This window comes from Pristiophorus japonicus, chromosome 19, assembly GCF_044704955.1.
Source record: "Pristiophorus japonicus isolate sPriJap1 chromosome 19, sPriJap1.hap1, whole genome shotgun sequence".
NCBI lineage: Eukaryota > Metazoa > Chordata > Chondrichthyes > Pristiophoridae > Pristiophorus > Pristiophorus japonicus.
In genome coordinates, this window is record NC_091995.1 from 2,981,874 (window position 1) to 3,009,849 (window position 27,976).

Genomic DNA, 27,976 nt, shown 5'->3' on the forward strand with positions numbered 1-27,976 from the left:
GACCTTTTGTTGGACGGTGCAGATACGATGGTAAATACTGCAGGGAATCGAATACGGCCAGGGTGATCTCCTGGACTAGTTTCGATCGCCTGGATGGGTCGGAGAGGAATTTTCCCAGGTTTTTCTTCTTTCCCCAATTGGCCTGGGTTTTTAATCTGGTTTTTGCCTCTCCCAGGAGATCACATGGCTCCGGTTGGGGTGGAGTGTAGAATGTTTCAGTATAAGGGATGTCGCAGTTGTGTGAGGCGGACTGGTTGGGCTGGGTGCTCTTTAACATTCCGCCATTGTTCGATGGTTTATATGTAACCTTCAGGGCTGGTGACCGAGGGCCGTGCGGCTCTTTGTCGGCCGGCACGGACACGATGGGCCGAGATGGCCTCCTTCTGCGCTGTAAATTTCTGTGTTTCTAAATTGGCTGCTGTTTTTCCTACATTACAACAGTGACGACATTTCAAAAATCGCTTCATTGGCGTTGGGATGTCTGGAAAGGTGCTATCTAAATGCAGGACTTTTTTTTTAAAAACTACCTCTGCCAAGAAGCCCAAGTTAAACACTTCTCTCCAGTTGCTGACATTCAAGGGCAGGTTTTCCTGTTCCTGAGGGTATCAGATGACTTCATAGAATCATAGAAGTCCTGCAAATCCCCTGGGAGGACAGACGCACCAACGTTAGCGTCCTCGACCAGGCCCAACATCCCCAGCATCGAAGCACTGACCACACTCGACCAGCTCCGCTGGGCAGGCCACATTGCCCGTATGCCAGGCACGAGACTCCCAAAGCGAGCGCTCTACTCGGAACTCCTTCACGGCAAACGAGCCAAAAGTGGGCAGAGAAAACGTTACAGGGACACCCTCAAAGCCTCCCTGATAAAGTGCAACATCCCCACCGACACCTGGGAGTCCCTGGGCCAAAGACCAGTCCGCCCTAAGTGGAGGAAGTGCATCCGGGAGGGCGCTGAGCACCTCGAGTCTCGTCGCCGAGAACATGCAAAAACCAAGTGCAGGCAGCGGAAGGAGTGTGCGGCAAACCAGTCCCACCCTCCCCTTCCCTCAACGACTATCTGTCCCACCTGTGACAGTGTCTGTGGTTCTCGTATTGGACTCTTCAGTCACCTCAGGACTCACTTCAGGAAGCAAGTCTTCCTCGATTCCGAGGGACTGCCTTTGATGATAAGTTTACAGCAAGGTCGTCATTTCGTCCCATCGTTTCCACGTCGGCCGACCAAGAGCTATCCAGCCTAATCCAACTTTCCAGCTCTGGGTCCGTAGCCCTGTGGGTTACGGCACTTCAGGTGCACATCCAAGTACTTTTTAAATGTGGTGAGGGTTTCTGCCTCTACCACCCTTTCAGGCCATGAGTTCCAGACCCCCCTCTGGGTGAGCACATTTCTCCTCACATCCCCTCTAAACCTTCTACCAATTACTTTAAATATATGCCCCCTGGTCATGGATCCCTCTGCTAATTTTAATACACCTCAATTAAATCTCCTCAGCCTCCTATGACCCAAAGAAAACAAGCCCAGCCTATCCAAACTAGCCTCATTGATCATCCTTGTTATCCTAACAAAATTCAAATGAAGTCAGTCAGACAGCAACTTCTTGTAACAAATCCATGCTCCCTGCCCTCAATTTATTACAAAGGGGATGGAGTATAAAAGCAGGGAGGTGTTGCTACAGTTGTACAGGGCCTTGGTGAGGCCACACCTGGAATACTGCGTGCAGTTTTGGTCTCCTAACTTGAGGAAGGACATTCTTGCTATTGAGGGAGTGCAGCGAAGATTCATCAGACTGATTCCCGGGATGGTGGGACTGACCTATTAAGAAAGACTGGATCAACTGGGCTTGTATTCACTGGAGTTCAGAAGAGTGAGAGGGGAACTCATAGAAACGTTTAAAATTCTGACAGGTTTGGACAGGTTGTATGCAGGAAGAATGTTCCCAATGTTGGGGAAGTCCAGAACCAGGGGTCACAGTCTAAGGATAAGGGGTAAGCCATTTAGGACCGAGATAAGGAGAAACTTCTTCACCCAGAGAGTGGTGAACCTTTTGACAGGTCGCTCCCCTCTCACCAACTGCCGCTGGCTCTCGATCTCCCGCTGGGCTTTTGATAGGTCGCTCCCCTCTCACCCTGCGGTACCCCACTAGTCACTGCCTGCCATTCCGAAAAGTACCCATTTACTCCTACTCTTTGCTTCCTGTCTGACAACCAGTTCTCAATCCACGTCAGCACACTACCCCCAACCCCATGTGCTTTAACTTTGCACATTAATCTCCTGTGTGAGACCTTGTCGAAAGCCTTCTGAAAGTCCAAATATACCACATCAACTGGTACTCCTTTGTCCACTTTATTGGAAACATCCTCAAAAAATTCCAGAAGATTTGTCAAGCATGATCTCCCCTTCACAAATCCATGCTGACTTGGACCTATCATGTCACCATTTTCCAAATTCTCAGGGGATCAAGGGGTATGGCGTGAAAGCAGGAAGTGGGTACTGAAGTTTCATGTTCAGCCATGAACTCATTGAATGGCGGTGCAGGCTAGAAGGGCTGAATGGCCTGCTCCTGCACCTATTTTCTATGTTTCTATGTTTCGATACTTGCTTTGGAGGCAGTTCAGAGAAGGTTCACTCGGTTGATTCCGGAGATGAGGAGGTTGACTTATGAGGAAAGGTTGAGTAGGTTGGGCCTCTACTCATTGGAATTCAGAAGAATGAGACGTGATCTTATCGAAACGTGTAAGATAACGAGGGGGCTTGACAAGGTGGATGCAGAGAGGATGTTTCCACTGATGGGGGAGACTAGAACTAGGGGGCCGCCCATTTAAAACTGAGATGAGGAGGAATTTCTTCTCTCAGAGGGTTGTAAATCTGTGGAATTCTCTGCCTCAGAGAGCTGTGGAAGCCGGGACATTGAATAAATTTAAGACAGAGATAGACAGTTTCTTAACCGATAAGGGAATAAGGAATTATGGGGAGCGGACAGGGAAGTGGAGCTGAGTCCATGATCAGATCAGCCATGGTCGTATTAAATGGCGGAGCAGGCTCGAGGGGCCGAATGGCCGACTCCTGCTCCTATTTCTTATGTTCTTTTGATTAATCTGTGGGTCTCTAAACGACGATTAACACTGTCCCTCAGAACAAAAGGTTACAGGGCCCTGGCAAATTTAAATAGCAAAAAAAAAAAACAGAATATACATTTGAAAAGGGAATTGGAGACACAGTTGTACAGGAAAAAGTTGCAGGGCTGTGGGGGAGGAACAGGGAGTGTGGGACAAACTGCATAAGCTCTTTCAAAAGTGTCAGCTCAGTCACGATGGGCCGAATGGTCTCCTTCTCTGCTGTAAGATTTGATGCTATCTATTTTAATATTTTTTTTTTTTAAAGTCGTGCATCGGCACAGACCTCCCAGCAAAAATTTATAATGCAGGGTGGGGGGGGGGGGGGGGGGGGGGGAAAAGGGATGAAATGTCTACATTTACAATTGAATGGTCCATATAAAGTGGTCATACGGTCAGACACTGCAGCACCTCCACCAGCAAGAGCGTGAACATTGTGTCAAATGTAAGAAACAGGAGCAGGAGTAGGCCATACGGCCCCTCGAGCCTGCTCCGCCATTTAATACCATCATGGCTGATCCGATCATGGACTCAGGTCCACTTCCCTGCCCGCTCCCCATAGCCCTCGGCTCCCTTATCCACCAAAAATCTGTCTATCTCCACCTTAAATTTATTCAGTGACCCAGCCTCCACAGCTCTCTGGGGCAGCGAATTCCACAGATTTACAACCCTCTGAGAAAAAATTCCTCCTCATTTCCGTTTTAAATGGGCGGCCCCTTATTCTAAGATTATGCCCTCTAGTTCTAGTCTCCCCCATCAGTGGAAACATCCTCTCTGCATTCACCTTGTCAAGCCCCCTCATAATCTTATACATTTCGATAAGATCACCTCTCATTCTTCTCAACCCCAATGTGTAGAGGCCCAACCTACTCAACCTTTCCTCATAAGTCAACCCCCCTCATCTCCGGAATCAACCGAGTGAACCTTCTCTGAACTTCCTCCAAAGCAAGTCTATTCTTTCGTAAATATGGAAACCAAAACTGCACGCAGTATTCCAGGTGTGGCCTCACCAATACCCTGTATAACTGTAGCAAGACTTCCCTACTTTTATACTCCATTCCCTTTGCAATAAAGGCCAAGATTCCATTGGCCTTCATGATCACGTGCTGTATCATAGAAACATAGAAAATAGGTGCAGGAGTAGGCCATTTGGCCCGTCGAGCCTGCACCACCATTCAAAAGATCATGGCTGGTCAGTCCCTCAGTACCCCTTTCCTGCTTTTTCGCCATACTCCTTGATCCCCTGAGCCGTAAGAGCCATATCTAACTCCCTCTTGAATATATCCAATGAACTGGCTTCAACAACTCTCTGTGGCAGGGAATTCCACAGGTTAACAACTATCTGAGTTAAGAAGTTTCTCCTCTCTCGGTCCTAAATGGCTTACCCCTTATCCTTAGGCTGTGACCCCTGGTTCTGGACTTCCCCATCATCGGGAACATTGTTCCCGCATCTAACCTGTCCAGTCCCTTCAGAATCTTATATGTTTCTATGAGATCCCCTCTCATCCTTCTAAATTCCAATGAATAAAGGCCCAGTTGATCCAGTCTCTCCTCATATGACAGTCCAGCCATCCCTGGAATCAGTCTGGTGAACCTTCACTGCACTCCCTCAATAACAAGAATGTCCTTCCTCAGATTAGGAGACCAAAACTGAACACAATATTCTAGGTGTGGCCTCACCAAGGCCCTGTACAACTGCAGTAAGACCTCCCTGCTCCTCTACTCAAATCCCCTAGCTGTGAAGGCCAACATACCATTTGCCTTCTTCACCACCTGCTGTACCTGCATGCCCAATTTCAATGACTGATGAACCATGACACCCAGTTGTACCTCCCCTTTTCTTAATTTGCCGCCATTCAGATAATATTCTGCCTTCGTGTTTTTGCCCCCAAAATGGATAACCGCACATTTATCCACATTATACTGCATCTGCCATGCATTTGCCCACTCACCTAACCTGTCCAAGTCACCCTGCAGCCTCTTAGCGTCCTCCTCACAGCTCACACCGCCACCCAGTTTAGTGTCATCTGCAAACTTGGAGATATTACACTCAATTCCTTCGTCTAAATCATTAATGTATATTGTAAAGAGCTGGGGTCCCAGCACTGAGCCCTGCGGTACTCCACTAGTCACTCACTGCCATTCTGAAAAGGACCCGTTTATCCCGACTCTCTGCTTCCTGTCTGCCAATCAGTTCTCTAGCCACGTCAGTACATTACTCCCAATACCATGCGCTTTGATTTTGCACACCAATATCTTGTGTGGGACCTTGTCAAAAGCCTTTTGAAAGTCCAAATACACCACATCCACTGGTTCTCCCTTGTCCACTCTACCAGTTACATCCTCAAAAAATTCCAGAAGATTTGTCAAGCATGATTTCCCTTTCATAAATCCATGCTGACTTGGACCGATCCTGTCACTGCTTTCCAAATGCGCTGCTATTTCATCCTTAATGATTGATTCCAACATTTTCCCCACTACTGATGTCAGGCTAACCGGTCTATAATTACCCGTTTTCTCTCTCCCTCCTTTTTTAAAAAGTGGTGTTACATTAGCTACCCTCCAGTCCATAGGAACTGATCCAGAGTCGATAGACTGTTGGAAAATGATCACCAATGCATCCACTATTTCTAGGGCCATTTCCTTAAGTACTCTGGGATGCAGACTATCAGGCCCCGGGGATTTATCGGCCTTCAACCCCATCAATTTCCCGCCTAATAAGGATATCCTTCAGTTCCTCCTGGTCACTAGACCCTCGATCCCCTAGTACATTCGGAAGGTTATTTGTAAAGACAGAACCGAAGTATTTGTTCAATTGGTTTGCCATTTCTTTGTTCCCCGTTATAAGTTCACCTGAATCCGACTGCAAGGGACCTACGTTTGTCTTCACTAATCTTTTTCTCTTCAGAATATTAATCCCAAGGCCAAGGTAGTCACTTCATTTAAATAGAATGAAAAGCATGAGACAGCAGTGCCACAGTTTAACCAGTCCTCACCTGTCCCACCATGTAAATACCACAACAGGATTCAGAGGAAATCAGCTGTCTTATGCTTTGTATTCTATTTAAATGAAGTATAATGTTGGAAAGTGTGAGGTGATGCAGAAAAGAGAGCAAGTTATTATTTAAATGGAGAAAGATTGCAAAGTGCTGCAGTACAGAGAGACCTGGGGGTTACTTGTGCATGTAACACAAAAGGTTAGTATTCAGGTACAGCAAGTGATCAGGAAGGCCAATGATATCTTGGCCTTCATTGCAAAGAGGATGGAGTATAAAAGCAGGGAAGTCTTGCTACAGCTATATAAAGTATTGGTGAGGCCACACCTGGAATACTGCGTACAGTTTTGGTTTCCATATTTACGAAAGGATATACTTGCTTTGGAGGCAGTTCAGAGAAGGTTCACTAGATTAAAAGTTGGTATGCAGGTACAGCAGATGGTGAAGGCGGCAAATGGTATGTTGGTCTTCATAGCTAGGGGATTTAAGTGTAGGAGCAGGGAGATCTTACTGCAGTTGTACAGGGCCTTGAAGAGGCCTCAGCTGGAATATTGTGTTCAGTTGTGGTCTCCTAATCTGAGGAAGGACGTTCTTGTTATTGAGGGAGTGCAGCAAAGGTTCACCAGACTGATTCCCGGGATGGCAGGACTGACATATGAGGAGAGACTGGATCGACTGGGCCTTTATTCACTGGAGTTTAGAAGAATGAGAGGGGATCTCATAGAAACATAAAATTCGGAAGGGACTGGACAGGTTAGATGCAGGAAGAATGTTCCCGATGTTGGGGAAGTCCAGAACCAGAGGTCAAAGTCTAAGGATAAGGGGTAAGCCATTTAGGACTGAGATGAGGAGAAACTTCTTCACTCAGAGAGTTGTTAACCTGTGGAATTCCCTACCGCAGAGAGTTGTTGATGCCAGTTCGTTGGATATATTCAAGAGGGAGTTGGATATGGCCCTTACGGCTAAAAGGGATCAAGGGGTATGGAGAGAAAGCAGGAAAGGGGTACTGAGGGAATGATCAGCCATGATCATATTGAATGGTGGTGCAGGCTCGAAGGGCCGAATGGTCTACACCTATTTTCTATCTTTCTATGTTTCTATGATTCCGGAGATGAGGGGATTGACTTATGAGGAAAGGTTGAGTAGGTTGGGCCTCTACTCATTGGAATTCAGAGGAATGAGGGGTGATCTTATCGAGACGTATAAGATTATGAGGCAACTTGACAAGGTGGATGCAGAGAGGATGTTTCCCCTCGTGGGGGAATCTAGAACAAGGGGCATAGTTTCAGAATAAGGGGTCGCCCATTTAAAACAGAAATGAGGAGGAATTTCTTCTCAGAGGGTCGTAAATCTTTGGAACTCTCTACCCCAAGAGAGCTGTGGAGGCTGGGTCATTGAATATATTTGAGGAGGAGATAGACAGATTTTTGAGTGATAAGGCAGTCAAGGGTTGTGGGGAGCGGGCAGGGAAGTGGAACTGAGCCCATGATCGGATTAAATGGCGGAGCAGGCTCGAGGGGGCGTATGGCCTACTCCTATTTCTTATGTTCTTATGTTCTTATGGCACCTTATGGGGAGAAGAAATGGAGGGACACAAGGGCGAAGGAACAGACGAGGAGAAATTGAACCCGAGCTGACCCTTACCCAGGATTCCCACGACCATGTAGCCCACGATGAAGACCATAAACAGGATGCAGCAGATGATGTCCGTGCAGCTCCTACAAAACAAAAACATAAGCAGAAAGATTCTTTTCAATCAGTAACCAGGGCAACACATTGTTAACACACGGAACTCAGTTAATTCAGCGTCTGAGAGCTGTTCATGTTTAGGTCATTCAATATCGGAAAACATGTCTTTGCTATCATCACACACACACTACACACAGCAATGTCACTTGGTAATTATGGCCTTGAACATTTTCATATCGTTACATTTAAAAGGTGCTTGGATGAGCACTTGAAGTGCCGTAACCTGCAGGGTTCCGGATCGAGAGCTATTTAGTGGGATTAGACTGGATAACCTCTTGTTGGCTGGTGCAGATACGATGGTAAGTACTACAGGGAATCGAATACGGCCAGGGTGATCTCCTGGACTAGTTTCCATCGCCTGGATGGGTCAGACAGGAATTTTCACAGATTTTTTTTTCCCCCCAATTGACCTGGGTTTTTAAATCTGGTTTTGGCCTCTCCCAGGAGATCACATGGCTCCGCTTGGGGTGGAGTGTAGAATGTTTCAGTATAAGGAGTGTGGCAGTTGTGTGGGGTGGACTGGTTGCTCTTTGCCTTTCCGTACTGTCCATAGGTTTATATGTAACCTTCAGGGCTGCTGACCGAGGGCCTTGTGGCTCTTTGTCGGCCGGCAGGGACACGATGGGTCGAGATGGCCTCCTTCTGCGCTGTGGGTTTCGATGTTTAGAATAGAAATATTATGTTCGGATAAGAAAATCTAGAGACTAGAAGGTTTATGCTTACCACAGTCAGGCTAGTGTTTTAATGTGTTTCTAAGGTCGTTGATGTACGTTAAAAGCGCTATATAAATACAAGTTGTTGTTGTAGATGCACAAGAAGAAAATGCAAGCTTGCGTCTCAGGACTATGCAGTAGCCAGAGCCAACCATATTCAGCAATGCCAACTCCAGTTTGAAAGCTGTGTATAAAAGGTAAGTTTTATCCTTTGTTCAGGCAGCACAAGAAGATCCATGCTTAGGTTCGTGTTCTCTATATCTGTGACTATACTATTGCTTGCAAATTGCTTTCTATGCTGAAGTTAAAGAATAAAGTGATTATAACCAGAAGGAGGAATTTGTTAGTGGCCAAGAGAACCAACAGAAGTGTGTTTGAAGACAACATGGATCACTTCCCTTATCTCGGGAGCCTCCTATCAACAAGAGCAGACATTGACAAGGAGATCCAACACTGCCTCCAGTGCGCCAGTGCAGCCTTCGGCCGCCTGAGGAAACGAGTGTTTGAAGATCAGTCCCTCAAAACCACCGCCAAGCTCATGGCCGACAGGGCTGTAGTAATACCCGCCCTCCTGTAAGGCTCAGAGACATGGACCATGTACAGTAGACACCTCAAGTTGCTGGAGAAATACCACCAACGATGTCTCCACAAGATCCTACAAATCCCCTGGGAGGACAGACGCACCAACGTTAGTGTCCTCGACCAGGCCAACATCCCCAGCATCGAAGCACTGACCACACTCGATCAGCTCCGCTGGGCAGGCCCCATTGTCCGCATGCCCGACACGAGACTCCCAAAGCAAGCGCTCTACTCGGAACTCCTTCACGGCAAACGAGCCAAAGGTGGGCAGAGGAAACGTTACAGGGACACCCTCAAAGCCTCCCTGATAAAGTGCAACATCCCCACCGACACCTGGGAGTCCCTGGGCCAAAGACCAGTCCGCCCTCAGTGGAGGAAGTGCATCCGGGAGGGCGCTGAGCACCTCGAGTCTCGTCGCCGAGAGCATGCAGAAAGCAAGCGCAGGCAGCGGAAGGAGCGTGCGGCAAACCAGTCCCACCCTCCCCTTCCCTCAACCACTGTCTGTCCCACCTGTGACAGGGACTGTGGTTCCCGTATTGGACTGTTCAGCCACCTGAGGACTCATTCTCAGAGTGGAAGCAAGTCTTCCTTGATTCCGAGGGACTGCCGACGATAATGATGTTTTAAGACAAACACAGGTCAGCGAGCGGGGACTGCAGAGACACACACACACACACACAGCAGGCGAGCCAGGAGCCTCTGTTAGCTCCACTGACCGACTCTGCTGCAGGCTCACACCGAGGGAGGGATTTTGGGCTTCTGCCGTGTCCTGTTAGCGGCCCCTGGAGGGGCGGCAATGGTGTCGGTAAGCTTCCAGCGCCCCGCTGGGTTTTCGGGGATGGTTTCGGGGATGGTTTCGGGGATGGTTTCGGGGATGGTTTCGGGGATGGTTTCGGGGATGGTTTCGGGGATGGTTTCGGGGATGGTTTCGGGGATGGTTTCGGGGATGGTTTCGGGGATGGTTTCGGGGATGGTTTCGGGGATGGTTTCGGGGATGGTTTCGGGGGTGGGCGTGGAGTATTACCGCCCGGGGAGAGCCAAGCCGTTGTGGTGGTGAGGCTGGCTCGATTTTTAGCTCCCGCCCGCTCCGTAGCGCTCCACAGAGCGCCCCCTGCTGGTTTATTTCCAGGTCTCCCCCACCGCCGTGGCCTCTCTACAAGGCCGGCTCTTGAGCTCGGGATCTTCCCATGCCAACAGCCGGCCTAGCGCCCCAAGAGAGGTGTGCAACGCCTCCCTCAGCGCCCCACTCAGGGACCGACTGATTAATTTTGCAGCCTCAGGTGCAATCCGCTCGCCGGCACAAAATGTATCGCTCCGCCCGGATTAACTCTGCAACCGAGGGGTGCCACCAGATTTCTCTCCCTCCATCCTCGTTTTACAAACAGACATTCCCATCAATTGCCCCGTGTCCCGGACCGAGAATGGTGCAGAAAGACACTGGTACCCGGCGACCCTCCCGCACCGCCCAGACAGACCCCAGGCAACCCGCACACCCCCATTTTCCTCCCCCCGCCGAGACAGACCCAACGCCCTTCCTCCGCCCCGCCCCCCAAACAGACCCCGGGTCCCTCCTCCCCTCCCCTCCCCCCCCCCTCCACACACCCCCCCCTTTTCTTCCCCCCCCACCCCCCCTTCTCTTCCCCCCCCCGACACACCCTCCCCTCCCCCCCCTCGACATACTCCTCCCCTCCCCCCTCCCCCCATTCCCCCCCCCCCCTCGACACACCTTACCCTCCCCCACCCCCTCGACACACCCACCCCTGGTAGGGAGCGCCGCACTGTCGGAGGGGCAGTACTGAGGGAGCGCCGCACTGTCGGAGGGGCAGTACTGAGGGAGTGCTGCACTGTCGGAGGGGCAGTACTAAGGGAGCGGCCGCACTGGCGGAGGGGCAGTACTGAGGGAGTGCCGCACTGTCGGAGGGGCAGTACTGAGGGAGCGCCGCACTGTCGGAGGGGCAGTACTGAGGGTGCGCCGCACTGTCGGAGGGGCAGTACTGAGGGAGCGCCGCACTGTCGGAGGGGCCGTCTTTTGGATGAGACGTTAAACCGAGGCCCTGTCTGCCCTCTCAGGTGGACGTAAAAAATTCCATGGCATATTTTCGAAAAAAGAGCAGGGGAGTTATCCCCGGTGTCCTGGGGCCAATATGTATCTCTCAATCAACATTAAAAAAACACAGATTATCAGGTCATTAGCACATTGCTGTGTGTGGGAGCTTGCTGTGCGCAAATTGGCTGCCACGTTTCCCACATTACAACAGTGACTACACTCCGAAAGTACTTCATTGTCTGTAAAGCACTTTGAGACATCTGGTGGTCCTGAAAGGCGCTATATAAATCCTCGTCTTTAACATTCTGGACTGCACCACGCGCTCTGCTAATATCTGGGGAGCAGGATCGGGGCCGGAGGTGGAGAAGATAAGTGAGAGACAAATGGAAAAAGGCAAAGGAAAATTGCGTTACAGAACACAACGTTTTATCACCGTGTCTGTCCATCCCAGTCAGTATTTTTTTAATCTGTTAAAACCGGGCGGGAGGTAACTGTTTCGGAAGGTGCCAGCGATTCAGTGAGCTAGAGATGTCAACTGGTAATCCATCACCATCATCATAGGTAGTCCCTCGGAATCGAGGAAGACTTGCTTCCACTCTGAAACTGAGTCCTTCGGTGGCTGAACAGTCCAATACGAGAACCACAGTCCCTGTCACAGGTGGGCAGACAGTGGTTGAGGGAAGGGGAGGGTGGGACTGGTTTGCCGCACGCTCCTTCCGCTGCCTGCGCTTGGTTTCTGCATGCTCTCGGCGACGAGACTCGAGGTGCTCAGCGCCCTCCCGGATGCACTTCCTCCACTTAGGGCAGTCTGGTCTTTGGCCAGGGACTCCCAGGTGTCGGTGGGGATGTTGCACTTTATCAGGGAGGCTTTGAGGGTGGTCCCTTGTAACGTTTCCTCTGCCCACCTTTGGCTCGTTTACCGTGAAGGAGTTCCAAGTAGAGCCCTTACTTTGGGAGTCTCGTGTCGGGGCATGTGGACAATGTGGCCTGCCCAGCTGAGCTGGTCAAGTGTGGTCAGTGCTTCGATGCTGGGGACGTTGGCCTGCTCTCCAAGTTAATGATCATTATCAATGGTAATTGACCTCCAGTTGAACCTGTACTTCAACCTTGCTGTTTAATGATTTCATCAGGAAGTGGGTGTCTTTTCCCCCCCCCGAGAATTCGTAGATTTAAAAAAAAAAAGGAACAGTCCCGATAGCGAGACGCCCCACACCTCCCAATCCCTCAACATCTCCACCCCACCCTCCGAATCCCTCAACATCTCCACTCCACCCTCCTCCCCATCCCTCAACATCTCCACCCCACCCTCCCCCCGCCTCCTCAACATCTCCACCCTACCCTCCCCACCCCCCGATCCCTCAACATCTCCACCCTACCTTCCCCCCAATCCCTCAACATCTCCACCCCCGCCCCCACTCCTGACAGTGCTGAGCGGAGGGCTTTTCAAACACATGTAAACAATTGGGAAAATATATAATTTACAGCTCATCTCAAGAGCCATGGGAATGGAATCTTAGCCGGTCCTTTGGAATCGAGGAAGACTTGCTTCCACTCTACAAGTGAGTTTGCAGGTGACTGAACAGTCCAATACGGGAATTACCGTCTGTCACAGGTGGGACAGACAGTGGTTGAGGGAAGGGGAGGGTGGGACAGGTTTGCCGCACGCTCCTTCCGCTGCCTGCGCTTGATTCCTGCATGCTCTCGGCGACGAGACTCGAGGTGCTCAGCGCCCTCCCGGATGCACTTCCTCCACTGAGGTCGGTCTTTGGCCAGGGACTCCCAGGTGTCGGTGGAAATGTTGCACTTTATCAGGGAGGCTTTGAGGGTGGTCCTTGAAACGTTTCCTCTGCCCACCTGGGGCTCGCTTGCCGTGTCGGAGTTCCGAGTAGAGCGCTTGCTTTGAGAGTCTTGCATCGGGGCATGTGGACAATGTGGCCCGCCAAACGGAGCTGGTCGAGTGTGGTCAGTGCTTCCATGCTGGGGATGTTGGCCTGGTCGAGGACGCTAACGTTGGTGCGTCTGTCCTCCCAGGGGATTTGTAGGATCTTACGCAGGCAGCGCTGGAAGTGCCTGCAATATATCAGTGTATACAGCTCTACACGAGCAACACAGAGATCACGAGTTCAAGTTCCACCAGGGCAAATGTGAAATTGAATTTGATCACTCATGGGCAACCCTCCAGGAATTAAAGATTAATGTGGGAGCAATACAGGACAAATTAATACAAGGGGCATGATAAGAATATAAGAAATAGGAGCAGGAGTAGGCCATACAGCCCCTCGAGCCTGCTCCGCCATTTAATACCATCATGGCTGATCTGATCATGGGCTCAGCTCCACTTCCCTGCCTTCTCCCCATAACCCTTCACTCCCTTACCGTTCAAAAATCTATCTATCCCCGCCTTAAATTTATTCAATGTCCCAGCCTCCACAGCTCTCTGGGCAGAGAATTCCACAGATTTACAACTCATGGCCCAAGTTTCCACATGATTCGCGCCTGATTTTTTAGGAGCAACTGGTGGAGAATGGACTATCTTAGAATTCGCAATTCTCCACATTTTTTTTTTCTGCAGTCAGGTAGAACAGTTCTACTTTGGAACAGAATTTTTTCTTCAAAAGGGGGCGTGTCCGGCCACTGACGCCTGATTTGAAAGTTTCCACAGTGAAAACGTACTCCAAACTAAAGTAGAATGGAGTAAGTGAAGATTTTTGCAGAACTGAAAAAACCTGTTCTACACATTACAAAATCAGGCGCAGGTTACAAATTAGGCGTCCAGAACGCGGTGGGGGGGGGGAAGGGAACTCATTAAATTCTACAATCAATCCTTATTTATACTTATACAAATATTATACAAATAAATCCAACCTGAATAAACATTTATAAGCAAAGAAAAGATTAAATAAACCATCTTCCTACCTGTGTGAAAGTGCTTCAGCCAGGGAGAATGCTGTAGCAAGCCTCATAAAACGAGGCAGCCGACCGAACGCAGGCGGGGCGGGGGGAGGGGGGAGCCGACCGAACGCGGGGGGGGGGGGGGGGGGGAGGGGGGAAGGGAATGGAGCCGTTCCAGACGGCTGGCGGGAAAGAGAGAAGGCTGCAGGAAGCCTCAGAAATTGAGGAGCCATTTCCCGACGGCAAAAGGGGGAGTTCGTCGGGAAACGGCTGCCTCAACTTTCTGAGGCTTCCTGCAGCCTTCTCACTGCTGCAAGAAGCCTCTGTGCTGATGGCAATGTGCTTTTATTAAAAAATGTTCAAAAACTAAACAGCTGCAAAGAACTACAAAAATGGCCGAGTGCCAATGTTTTTTCACACTGCGCATGCGCGAACGCTCCAACGCGCACGCGCAGCATTGCCGGCAGGAAAAAACTAATTTAAATAGTACCCGCCCCCTCCCACTTACAAAATCGGCGCGAGTGTAGGCTCCGCCCCCCTGGGCGCCGCACCAGGCAGACAAGGAGCTGCAGGGCGCTCCAGAATCGCTCCTTTTTTTTCCGGCGCCGCTTTAGGCGCGAAAAACGGGCGCCCAGCTCGGAGGGGCGCCCGTTTTTTTATCATGTGCAAACTTGGGCCCTCAGAGAGAAGAAATTCCTCCTCATCTCAGTTTTAAATGGGTGGCCCCTTATTCTGAGACGATGTCCCCCAGTTCTAGATTTCCCCACGAGGAGAAACAACACCTCTGCATCGACCCTGCCAAGCCCCCTTCAGTATCTTATACGTTTTAATAAGATCGCCTCTCATTCTTCTAAACTCCAATGAGTAAAGGCCCAACCTACTCAACCTTTCTTCATAAGTCAAACCTTCATCTCCAAAATCAACCTTGTGAACCTTCTCTGAACTGCCTCCAATGCAAGTATATCCTTCCTTAAATCCAATTGTAACAAGACTTCCCTACTTTTATACTCCATCCCCCTTGCAATAAAAGCAACGTGTTGTTGCTACAATACTTGTACTAACGTACTTCATCGAGGTCCCGCCTGCTCTCTCAGGAGGACGTAAAAGATCCCATGGCACTATTTTGAAGAAGAGCAGGGGAGTTATCCTGGAGCCAATATTTATCCCTCAGTCAATGTAACAATAAAGCAGATTACCAGGTCATTATCACATTGCTGCTTGTGGGAGCTTGCTGTGCGCAAATTGGCTGCCGCGTTTCCCACAATACAACAGTGACTACACTTCCAAAAGTATTTCATTGGCTATAAAGCTCTTTGGGACGTCCGGTGGTCGTGAAAGGCGCTATATAAATTCATGTCTCTCTTTTACAGTCGGGTAGGGAAGGGGTTCAAAGTGAGACTGTAATATCGATCCCATAATAGCAGAGTGAGGGAGGCAGAGCCAGGAGGAGTGGAGGGACATTGTATAATACTTTGGTTAGGCCACACAGCTGGAGTACTGCGTGCAGTTCTGGTCACCGTATTATAGGAAGGACGTGATTGCACTGGAGAGGATGCAGAGGAGATTTACTAGCATGCTGCCTGGAATGGAGAATCTTAGTTATGAGGCCAGAGTGATCTTCTGGACTCGTTTCGATCGCCTGGATGGGTTGGAGAGGAATTTTCCCAGATTTTTTCTCCCTAAATTGGCCTGGGTTTTTATCTGGTTTTTCCCTCTCCCAGGAGATCACATGACTCCGGTTGGGGTGGAGTGTAGAATGTTTCAGTATAAGGGGTGTCGCAGTTGTGTGAGGCGGACTGGTTGGGCTGGGTGCTCTTTACCTTTCCGTCATTGTTCACAGGTTTATATGTAACCTTCAGGGCTGCTGACCGAGGGCCGTGCGGCTCTTTGTCGGCCGGCACGGACACGATGGGTCGAAATGGCCTCCTTCTGCGCTGTAAATTTCTATGTTTCTATCTCGCTCACAGAGTCGCTTGCAAGCGCTCCCTTCAGTGTACGGTCCATTGCAGGGAACAGCAACTTGTGACACACACATTCATATCCACCTCAGGGCCGCAATATCAACCATTGGATCTCCGGGTAAGGCCAAAGGCGCTATAGAAATGCAGGTCTTATAGTCAACAGCACTGCATTCAGTTCCTCTCACCGAGTGAGAGCAAGAGCGAGAGAGAGACAGCGAGCGACAGCGAGAAAGAGACAGAGAGAGAGAGAGAGAGCGAGAGGAGAGAGGAGACAGAGAGAGAGGAGAGAGGAGACAGAGAGAGAAAGAGAGGAGAGAGAGCGAGAGAGGGAGACAGAGAGAGACAGAGAGAGAGAGAGAGAGGAGACAGAGAGAGAGAGAGAGAGAGAAGACAGAGAGAGAAGACAGAGAGAGAGAGAGAAGACAGAGAGAGAGAGAGAGAAGACAGAGAGAGAGAGAGAGAAGACAGAGAGAGAGAGAGAAGACAGAGAGAGAGAGAGAGAGAGAGAGAGAGAGAGAGAGAGAGAGAGAGGAGAGAGGAGACAGAGAGAGAAAGAGAGGAGAGAGAGCGAGAGAGGGAGACAGAGAGAGACAGAGAGAGAGAGAGAGAGGAGACAGAGAGAGAGAGAGAGAGAGAAGACAGAGAGAGAAGACAGAGAGAGAGAGAGAAGACAGAGAGAGAGAGAGAGAAGACAGAGAGAGAGAGAGAGAAGACAGAGAGAGAGAGAGAAGACAGAGAGAGAGAGAGAGAGAGAGAGAGAGAGAGAGAGAGAGAGAGAGAGAGAGAGAGGGGAAACAGAGAGAGAGGGGAAACAGAGAGAGACAGAGACAGAGACAAAACACACACACCTTTCACACACCCACCAAACCCGCAGCCCACCCTACCCATTCCACCCACACAAATGTGACACACACAGCCCAGCCACACCTCGATACCCCCCCCCCCCACACCCACGATGTACTCTATCCACACACACACACCAACACAAACTTCCTCCCACCCAGACGCCCCAGAATGGACCAATCAGCACGCGCCGAAGTCATACCTGTTCCTGATTGGGCCTCTGAAGGTCGGGTCATACTTGGTCGGTTCCCCTGGTAAACAGAGAGCAAAACAGCAACAGCTGGTTAGAACTCAGCCTGGAAAGGCACACGGTGACCCCTCCCCCCACCCCCCGGATACGGAGCTGGACCCTCTTGGTGACCACCCGGGATACGTGGCCCACACACACCCAACACTCAATCGGCCCCAGGAGACACAGCAGCTCGCGCCGTTGGTTGCGATGCTCCACAGAAGTATGCCGAGGAAGGTTTATGCTTAAAACGTAAGCACGGCATTCAGTATTGCAAACACGCATTGGGTCTGGAAGCTAGATCATTGTGCCAATGCTTCAAGATAGTTTAAATGCAGGTGCAGCAAGCAGTTAGGGGCAAATGGTATGTTGGCCTTCATCGCAAGAGGATTTGAGTACAGGAGCAAGGATGTCTCACTACAGTTATACAGGGCCTTGGTGAGACCACACCTGGAGTATTGTGTGCAGTTTTGGTCTCCTTACCTAAGGAAGGATATACTTGCCACAGAGGGAGTGCAGCGAAGGTTCACCAGACTGATTCCTGGGACGGCAGGACTGTGGTATGAGGAGAGATTGGGTCGACTGGGCTGTATTCATATGTTCAAAATTAAAGTTGCAAAACTTGTTATTGATGAACTTAATGGTAATTAGAAGAATGAGAGGGGATCTCATTGAAAGGTATAAAATTCTGACGGGGTTGGACAGACTGGATGCGGGGAGGATGTTTCCCCGGGGCTGGGAAGTCTAGAACAAGGGGTCACAGTCTCAGGATACGGGGCAGGAAATTTAGGACCGAGATGAGGAGAAATGTTCTCACTCAGAGGGTGGTGAACCTGTGGAATTCTCTACCACAGAAGGCTGTGGAGGCCAAGTCACTGAATGTATTTAAGAGGGAGATAGAGAGATTTCTAGACACAAAAGACATCAAGGGGTATGGGGAGAAAGCGGGAATATGATGTTGAGATAGAGGATCAGCCATGATCATATTGAATGGTGGTGCAGGCTCGAAGGGCCGAATGGCCGACCACTGCTCCTATTGTCTATGTTTCTAAATGAGGACTGGAGACGCATCAATAGAGTGTGATCTACATCAGTGGTGGCTGGTTAAGGGAGGAGAGATATCAAGTGTCAGGCATTTATACTGGTCACAACTTTTAACATAAATACTGTCAACCTTAACATTAGAGCCAGGCCGTTCAGGGAGCACTGGTTCACACGAAGGGTTGTGGGAATCTGGAACTCTCTCCACCCCATCCTCCAAAAGGCTACTCAATCTACAGGTCGACTGAAAATATCAACACTGTGATAAATAGATTTTTGTTGGGAAAAGGAATTAAAAGGGTTATGGAACACAAGAACATAAGAAATAGGAGCAGGAGTCGGCCATACGGCCCCTCGAGCCTGCTCCGCCATTTAATACGATCATGGCTGATCCGATCATGGACTCAGGTCCACTTCCCTGCCCGCTCCCCATAACCCCTTATTCCCCTATCGCTCAAAAATCTGTCTATCTCCGCCTTAAATATACTCAATGACCCAGCCTCCACAGCTCTCTGAGGCAGTGAATTCCCCAGATTTACAACCCTCTGAGAGAAGAAATTCCTCCTCATCTCAGTTTTAAATGGGCGGCCCCTTATTCTAAGACCATGCCCCCTAGTTCTAGTCTCCCCCATCAGTGGAAACATCCTCTCTGCATCCGCCTTGTCGAGCCCCCATTATCTTATATGTTTCGATAAGATCACCTCTCATTCTTCTGAACTCCAATGAGTAGAGGCCCAACCTCCTCAACCTTTCCTCATAAGTCAACCCCCTCATCCCCGGAATCAACCGAGTGAACCTTCTCTGAACTGCCTCCAAAGCAAGTATATCCTTCCTTAAATATGGAGACCAAAACTGCACGCAGTATTCCAGGTGTGGCCTCACCAATACCCTGTATAACTTTAGCAAGACTTCCCTGCTTTTATACTCCATCCCCTTTGCAATAAAGGCCAAGATTCCATTGGCCTTCCTGATCACTTGCTGTACCTGCATACTAACCTTTTGTGTTTCATGCACAAGTACCCCCCAGGCTGCTAGTTATGCTTTTCCCCACAAGTGGAAACATTCTCTCTCTATCCACTCGATCGAAACCTTTCATAGTTCTAAAGACCTCTATTAGGTCACCCCTCAGCCTTCTTTTTTCATGATAAACGAGGCCCAGCCTGTTCATCCTTCGCTAATATGTTAAACCCTCGCATTTCTGGCATCATCCTTGTAAATATTCTCTGCATCCTCTCCACTGCCTCTATATCCTTTTTATAATATGCCGACCAGAACTGTACGCATTACTCCAAGTGTGGTCTAACCAAGGGGTGATACAGGCAATTAGGCCCACATAGCAGTGCCTGGTCTCCAGTCGTCCTGGAACCCCTTGCCACTGGACCAAGACCTTGCTCAGCTAAGCCCGTGTGGTTGCCGGTGTGCAATGACCACCCCACGTTAAAAGAACTCACGCACAGGCATCTTCCACTCGGTTAACATGAAGTGCAGGACCCTCGGACAACCCCAACAGCGACAGGCCGGAATGCCGCACCACCATAGTTGCCCGGGAACTCAGACGCTTTGACATCGACATCGCACCCCTAAGCGAGACCCGGCGGGCAGGGGAAGGCCAGCTCAAGGAACAAGGTGGAGGTTACAACATCTTCTGGAAAGGGAAACCAGAGGCAGAAGGCAGCCTCCACAGAGTCGGCCTCACCGTCAAAAGCGAGCTGGTCGACCGCCTCAAAGACTCCCCCTGCGGGGCTAACGAACGCCTCATGATTCTCCGACTCACCCTATCCCGGAACCAGTGCGCCACAGTCATCAGTGCGTACGCCCCGACACTCGATGCAACAGATGAGGCCAAAGAGGGTTTTTACTCCAACCTCGAAAAATCCCTGTCCTGCGTCCCCGCAGGTGACAAACTGATCCTCCTGGGTGACTTCAACGTCAGGGTCAACAAGGACACAGACCTCTGAGGGGGGGGGCGTGATTGGCAGAGAGGGGGTAGGGAAAGCCAACTCCCAGCGGTACCGTACTCCTGACAAAATGTCGAGAGCATGAACTGGTCATCACCAACACCTTGTTCCACCAGAGGGACGAATACAAGGCATCGTGGCAACACCCTCACTCCAAGCACTGGCACCTGCTCAACTATGTCATCGTCCGAGCCAGGGATCGCAAGGATGTGCGCATCACCCGCGCCATGACGGGAGCTGACGACTGCTGCACGGACCACCACCTAATCCGATCATCGACATCAACATAGCCCCAAAGCGGAGGGGGCAGCAGAAGCAGTGTGGCAAAAAAGTCAATGCCGGGGCACTTAAGGACCCAGCTAAGAGAGCCCTTTACAGCCAGCGACTCACAGCCGAAGGAGCGTGCGGCAAACCAGTCCCACCCACCCTTTCCTTCAACCACTGTCTGTCCCACCTGTGACAGGAACTTTGGTGGCTGAACAGTCCAATACGAGAACCCAAGAACTTATGCTAAGTGGAAGCAAATCTTCCTCGATCCCGAGGGACTGCCTATCATGATGATGATCATGATGCAGGTTTAGCAAAACTTCCCTACTTTTCAATTCTATCCCTCCAGAAATAAACCCTAGTGCCTGGTTTGCTTTATGTTATGCCCTTATTGACCTGTGTTAATACTTTTAGTGATGTGTATTTGTACTCCGAGATCCCTTTGCTCATCTCCATCATCATCATCATCATCATAGACAGTCCCTCGGATTCGAGGAAGACTTGCTTCCACTCAAAAAATGAGTCCTCAGGTGACTGAACAGTCCAATATGAGAACCACAGTCCCTGTCACAGGCGGGACAGATAGTCGTTGAGGGAAGGGGTGGGTGGGACTGGTTTGCCGCACGCTCCTTCCGCTACCTGCGCTTGCTTTCTGCATGCTCTCGGCGACGAGACTCGAGGTGCTCAGCGCCCTCCCGGATGCATTTCCTCCACTTAGGGCGGACTGGTCTTTGGCCAGGGACTCCCAGGTGTCGGTGGGGATGTTGCACTTTATCAGGGAGGCTTTGAGGGTGTCCCTTGTAACGTTTCCTCTGCCCACCTTTGGCTCGTTTGCCGTGAAGGAGTTCCGAGTAGAGTGCTTGCTTTGGGAGTCTCGTGTCAGGCATGCGAACGATGTGGCCTGCCCAGCGGAGCTGGTCGAGTGTGGTCAGTGCTGGGGATGTTGGCCTGGACGAGGACACTAATGTCGGTGTCCCACCCATACTCTCACGCTGGAAGTAATGTCTTCCGACCAAATTGTAATCGAGGAAAACTTACTTCCACTCCTGAAGTGAGTTCTTCGGTGGCTGAACAGTCCAATAAGAGAACCACAGTCCCTGTCACAGGTGGGACAGACAGTGGTTGAGGGAAGGGGAGGGTGGGACTGGTTTGCCGCACGCTCCTTCCGCTGCCTGCGCTTGGTTTCTGCACGCTCTCGGCGACGTGACGAGGTGCTCAGCGCCCTCCCGGATGCACTTCCTCCACTTAGGGCGGACTGGTCTTTGGCCAGGGACTCCCAGGTGTCGGTGGGGATGTTGCACTTTATCAGGGAGGCTTTGAGGGTATCCCTTGTAACGTTTCCTCTGCCCACCTTTGGCTTGTTTGCCATGAAGGAGTTCCCAGCAGAGCGCTTTTGCCTTGGGAGTCCCACTTTGGAAATATCACCAACGATGTCTCCGCAAGATCCTGCAAATCCCCTGGGAGGACAGACGCACCAACGTTAGCGTCCTCGACCAGGCCAACGTCCCCAGCATCGAAGCACTGACCACACTCGCTCGGCTCCGCTGGGCAGGCCACATTGTTCGATGCAGTGAAGGGGAGGCTAGACAAGCATATGAGGGAGAAGTGAATAGAGGGTTATGCCGATATATTTAGATGAGGAATGACGGGAGGAGGCTCGAGTGGAGCATAAACAGCTGCTTGGACACAATTGTTAAAGAAGACAATGAGTGTCTGACTCAGGAACTTGTGGAGCCAGTAACCCGAGATTCCAGCACACAGAATGATGAGAACTCAAATAGTTAACCTGTTTCTTTGCCGTACGTCCTATAAAATAATCCTATGTAAATCAGCAGCATGAGTCAATAATCGATTCCTCCTCGGGTTATCTTTCGCCGCAAAATAAAATATTTCATCACGGCACACACAATAGTGCATCAGGCGTTCCCATCGGGTTGTACACAATCGACAGGGCCCAAAGGGAGTAGACCTGGGCTCTCAGAGGACTGCAGGCAGATGGTGCAAGCATAAGCTGCTTTCTCCACAAGCTCGCCTCATCCCCTCAACCAACCACCGCCAAATAAACAAAAGGAAGGCTCGCACACTTCACAACGTTAAACCATGGTCCCGTCTGCCCTCTCAGGCGGATGCAAAAGATCGCACAACACTACCTCGAAGAGGAGCAAGGAGTTTTCCCCAGTGTCCCCGGGCCAATATTTATCCCTTGACTAACATGACTGAAAACAGATGATCTGGCTCACCGTCACGTTGCTGCTTGCGGGAGTTTGCTGTGCGCAAATCGGCTGCCCCGTTTTCCCGCGTTACGACAGTGACCGCACTCCAACGGTACTTCATTGGCTGTAAAGCGCTTTCGGGCGTTTGGAGGTTGAGAAAAGTGCAGTAATGACGCTCCTTATAATATGCAAGTCGCAATCATTCCTTCTTTCCACCAGGGTGGAGTTTTCATAAATGGGCGAGTGACTTAAAGAAAGACTTAAGATTTATAGGTACAGCAGGCGGTGAAGAAAGCAAATGGCATGTTGGCCTTCACAGCGAGGGGATTTGAGTACAGGGGCAGGGAGGTGTTGCTACAGTTGTACAGGGCCTTGTTGAGGCCACACCTGGAGTATTGTGTTCAGTTTTGGTCTCCTAACTTGAGGAAGGACATTCTTGCTATTGAGGGAGTGCAGCGAAGGTTCACCAGACTGATTTCCGGGATGGCGGGACTGACCATTCAAGAAAGACTGGATCAACTGGGCTTGTATTCACTGGAGTTCAGAAGAATGAGAGGGGATCTCATAGAAACGTTTAAAATTCTGATGGGTTTAGACAGGTTAGATGCGGAAGAATGTTCCCAATGTTGGGGAAGTCCAGAACCAGGGGTCACAGTCAAAGGATAAGGGGTAAGCCATTTAGGACCAAGATGAGGAGAAACTTCTTCACCCAGAGAGTGGTGAACCTGTGGAATTCTCTACCACAGGAAGTTGTTGAGGCCAATTCACTAAATATATTCAAAAAGGGAGTAAGCTGTAGTCCTTACTACTAGGGTGATCAAGGGGTATGGCGAGAAAGCAGGAATGGGGTCCTGAAGTTGCATGTTCAGCCATGAACTCATTGAATGGCGGTGCAGGCTCGAAGGGCCGAATGGCCTACTCCTGCACCTATTTTCTGTTTCTATGTTTTCTATGTTTCTATATAACGCCTTTCATGAGGGGGCCGTATGGCCTACTCTCCTGCTCCTATTTCTTATGAATGGTCTTCGAGAGAGAAAGACATTATCACTGCTCTGATGACATACTTCACACCTGTTTTTGAACATTGCATTGCAGAGTATTAGCAACTCAACCATTTGGCCCAACAGGTCGATGAGGGTGTCTATGCTCCACACAAGCCTCCTCCCAACAGCATATCCTTCTGTTCCCTTCCCCCTCATGTGTTTATCCCGCTTCCCCATTGTAATGTATTTGCTTCAGGGGTTCTTTGCTTAAGAATTCACAGCAACACATTGCTATTAAGAACTAGTTGGGTTATTAGCAAAGGTTTAACAATCACACGACACATTACCAGGTCATCCACCGGGCTCACAACCACCTGCCCCATCGTGGATGACCGAGATCCAACTGGCTGGGGTTTTATTGAGGCTTATGGTCACCACATGACTGGCTAAGCCACTCACAATGCAACAGCTCTACAACTATGGGAGCATACTCACAGGTGGAAGCACCCCTTGTGGTCCCCATTTCCCAATTCTCACCTCTCTCTGGGTAAAAAAGTTTCTCCTAAATTCTCGATTGGATTCATTAGTGACTCTCTCAGAGAGAAACATAGAAATTTACGGCGCAGGAGGAGGCCATTCCGGCCCATCGTGTCCGCACCGGCCGACAAAGCCGCACGGTCCTCGGTCAGCAGCCCTGAAGGTTACATATAAACCTATGAACAATGACGGAAAGGCAAAGAGCACCCAGCCCAACCAGTCCGCCCCACACAACTGCAACACCCCTTATACTGAAACATTCTACACTCCACCCCAACCGGAGCCATGTGATCTCCTGGGAGAGGCAAAAACCAGATAAAAACCCAGGCCAATTTAGGGAGGAAAAAATCTGGGAAAATTCCTCTCCGACCCATCCAGGCGATCGACACTAGTCCAGGAGATCACACCCTGGCCGTATTCGATTCCCTGCAGTACTTACCATTATATCTACACCGTCCAACAAAAGGTCATCCAGTCTAATCCTAATTACCAGCTCTCGGTCCGTAACCCTGCAGGTTACTGCACTTTAAGTGCTCATCCAACCTTCTCTTAAAAGTGGTGAGGGTTTCTGCATCCACCACTCTTCCAGGCAGCGAGTTCCAGATCCCCACAACCCTCTGTGTAAAGAAGAACCCCCCCTCCTCAAATCCCCTCTAAACCTTCCACCAACCACCTTAAATCTATGCCCTCTCGTAATGGACCCCTCCACCAACGAAAATAGACCCTTACTATCCACTATGCCCAGGCCCCTCAATATTTTGTACAGCTCAATGAGGTCTCCTCTCAACCTCCTCTGTTCCAATGAGAACAAACCCAGCCGATCCAATCTGTCCTCATAACTAAGATTCTCCATTCCAGGCAGCATCCTAGTAAATCTCCTCTGCACCCTCTCCAGTGCAATCACATTCTTCCTATAATACGGCGACCAGACCTGCACGCAGTACTCCAGCTGTGGCCATATTGATGGCCCCGAGTTCGGGTCTTGCCCACAAGTGTAAACATCTCCTCTATGTCTACCCTATCACACCCTTTCATAACTTTAAAGACCTCTATCGGGTCACTGTAATGTATTTGCTTCATGGGTTCTTTGCTTAGAATTCATAGCAACACATTGCTATTAAGAAGTAGTGGGTTTATTAGCAAAGGTTTAACACTCACACTCCACATTATCAATGTGTCCCCGCCCAGCGGAGCTGGTCGAGTGTGGTCAGTGCTTCGATGCTGGGGATGTTGGCCTGGTTGAGAACACTGACGTTGGTGCGTCTGTCCTCCCAGGGGCTTTGCAGGATCTTGCGGAGACATTGTTGGTGGTATTTCTCCAGTGATTTGAAACATCTACTGTACATGGTCCATGCCTCTGAGCCATACAGGAGGGCGGGTATTACTACAGCCCTGTAGACCATGAGCTTGGTGGCAGATTTGAGGGCCTGGTCTTCAAACACTCTTTTCCTTAGGCGGCCGAAGGCTACACTGGCTCACTGGAGGCGGTGTTGGACGACGGCATCAATGTCTGTCCTTGCTGATAGTAGGCTCCCGAGGTATGGAAAATGGTCAACATTGTCCAAGGCCGCAACGTGGATTTTGATGATTGGGGGGTGGGGGGGTGCTGAGCACCTCGAGTCTCGTCGCTGGGAACATGCAGAAAACAAGCGCAGGCAGCGGAAGGGGCGTGCGGCAAACCAGTCCCACCCACCCTTTCCTCCAATGACTGTCTGGTCCACCTGTGACAGAGACTGTTTGAGAGAGTTTGAGAGTGGAAGCAAGTCTTCCTCGATTTCGAGGGACTGCCTCTGATGACGACACAATTACCAAGTTCATTCACCAGACTCACAACGACCTGCCTCATCGTGGATCTCCCGAACCCAACTGGCTGGGGTTTTATTGAGTCTTGATCATCATCATCATTCCACTGCCTGCGCTCGATTTCTGCACGCACTCGGCGACGAGACTCGAGGTGCTCAGCGCCCTCCCGGATGCACTTCCTCCACTTAGGGCGGACTGGTCTTTGGCCAGGGACTCCCAGGTGTCGGTGGGGATGTTGCACTTTATCAGGGAGGCTTTGAGGGAGTCCTTGAATCACGGTGAAGCCACTGACATCGCAACAGCTCGACAAACCCGCGAGCATACTCACACGCGCACACATGACCGTCAGACATCAGAACCCTCTCAGAGAAAACAGCCCCCGAAAACGGTTCAATCTTTTCTGACCGGTATTAACCTCCCAGTTGTGGTGTTGTTCAACATTGCCTGAACTTTGAACTCCTTGAATGCAGAGCAGGGTGGGGGGGGGGGGGGATGGGGAGGGAGTGGGTTCGGGGAGGAAGTGAGAGACACAGACATTGTGCCCAGTTCACGTGTTGGGAAATCTCCAGAAACCTGGAAGGCAAGAGCATCACCAGCTGTTCCACCACACAGAAGTGGAGGAGCAGTTTCCAAGAGGGTGCGCGTTCAGTTTACCAACAAACACAGGGCTGCCGCCAGCTGGTTGGAGCATCTCTCACAGCCAGCGACATGAATCACATCATAGGCAGTCCCTCGAAATCGAGGAAAACTTGCTTCCACGCTAAAAGTGAGTTATCAGGTCACCCACTGTACATGGTCCATGTCTCAGCCATACAGGAGGGCGGGTATCACGACAGTCCTGTAAGACCATGAGCTTGGTGGCAGTTTCGTGGGCCTGGTCTTCAAACACACTTTTCCTCAGGCTGCAAATCCCCTGGGAGGACAGACGCACCAACGTTAGCGTCCTCGACCAGGCCAACATCCCCAGCACCGAAGCACTGACCACACTCGACCAGCTCTGCTGGGCGGGCCACATTGTCCGCATGCCCCGACACGAGACTCCCAAAGCAAGCGCTCTACTCAGAACTCCTTCATGGCAAACGAGCCCCAGGTGGGCAGAGGAAACGTTACTAGGACAAAAGTGCAACATCCCCACCGACACCTGGGAGTCCCTGGCCAAAGACCGCCCTAAGTGGAAGAAGTGCATCCGGGAAGGCGCTGAGCACCTCGAGTCTCGTCGCCGAGAGCATGCAGAAATCAAGCGCAGGCAGCGGAAGGAGCGTGCGGCAAACCTGTCCCACCCACCCCTTCCCTCAACCACTGTCTGTCCCACCTGTGACAGGGACTGTGGTTCTCGTATTGGACTGTTCAGCCACCTGAGAACTCACTTTTAGAGTGGAAGCAAGTCTTCCTCGATTCCGATGATGATGATGACATTCCAATATGGGAATTAGTTCCTGTCACAGGTGGGACAGACAGTGGTTGAAGGAAAGGGTGAGTGGGGAGTCTGGTTTGCCGCACGCTCCTTCCGCTGCCTGCGCTTGGTTTCTGCATGCTCTCGGCGACGAGACTCGAGGTGCTCAGCGCCCTCCCGGATGCACTGCCTCCATTTCGGGCAGTCTTTGGCCCAGGGACTCCCAGGTGTCAGTGGGGATGTTGCACTTTATCAGGGAGGCTTTGAGGGTGTCCCTGTAACGTTTCCTCTGCCCACCTTTGGCTCGTTTGCCGTGAAGGAGTTCCGAGTAGAGCGCTTGCTTTGGGAGTCTCGTGTCTGGCATGCGGACAATGTGGCCTGCCCAGCGGAGCTGATCGAGTGTGGTCAGTGCTTCGATGCTGGGAATGTTGGCCTGGTCGAGGACGCTAATGTTGGTGCGCCAGTCCTCCTAGCGGATTCGTAGGACGGATATCGTTGGTGGTATTTCTCCAGCGACTTGAGGTGTCCACTGTACATGGTCCATGTCTCTGAGCCATACAGGAGGGCAGGTATCACTACAGCCCTGTAGACCATGAGCTTGGTAGCTCTCAGACACAACACATCGCTCACTGAATTTTCCCACAGAGTGACGGAGACG

At 50.6% G+C, this 27,976-nt stretch overlaps 1 protein-coding gene across 1 annotated transcript in view; it reads right to left on the minus strand.

Moving 5' to 3' along the window:
* LOC139230623 (choline transporter-like protein 4) overlaps positions 1-19,731 on the minus strand; it is a 69,395-nt gene extending 49,664 nt beyond the window's left edge. The window contains exons 1-3 of the mRNA XM_070862439.1: positions 19,620-19,731; positions 17,097-17,145; positions 7,755-7,828 (exon numbers count right to left, since the gene is read on the minus strand). Of these exons, the coding sequence (XP_070718540.1) occupies positions 7,755-7,828; positions 17,097-17,145; positions 19,620-19,731 (235 nt within the window). The remainder of the gene's footprint in view (positions 1-7,754; positions 7,829-17,096; positions 17,146-19,619) is intronic.
* Between the last annotated feature and the right edge of the window lie 8,245 nt (positions 19,732-27,976).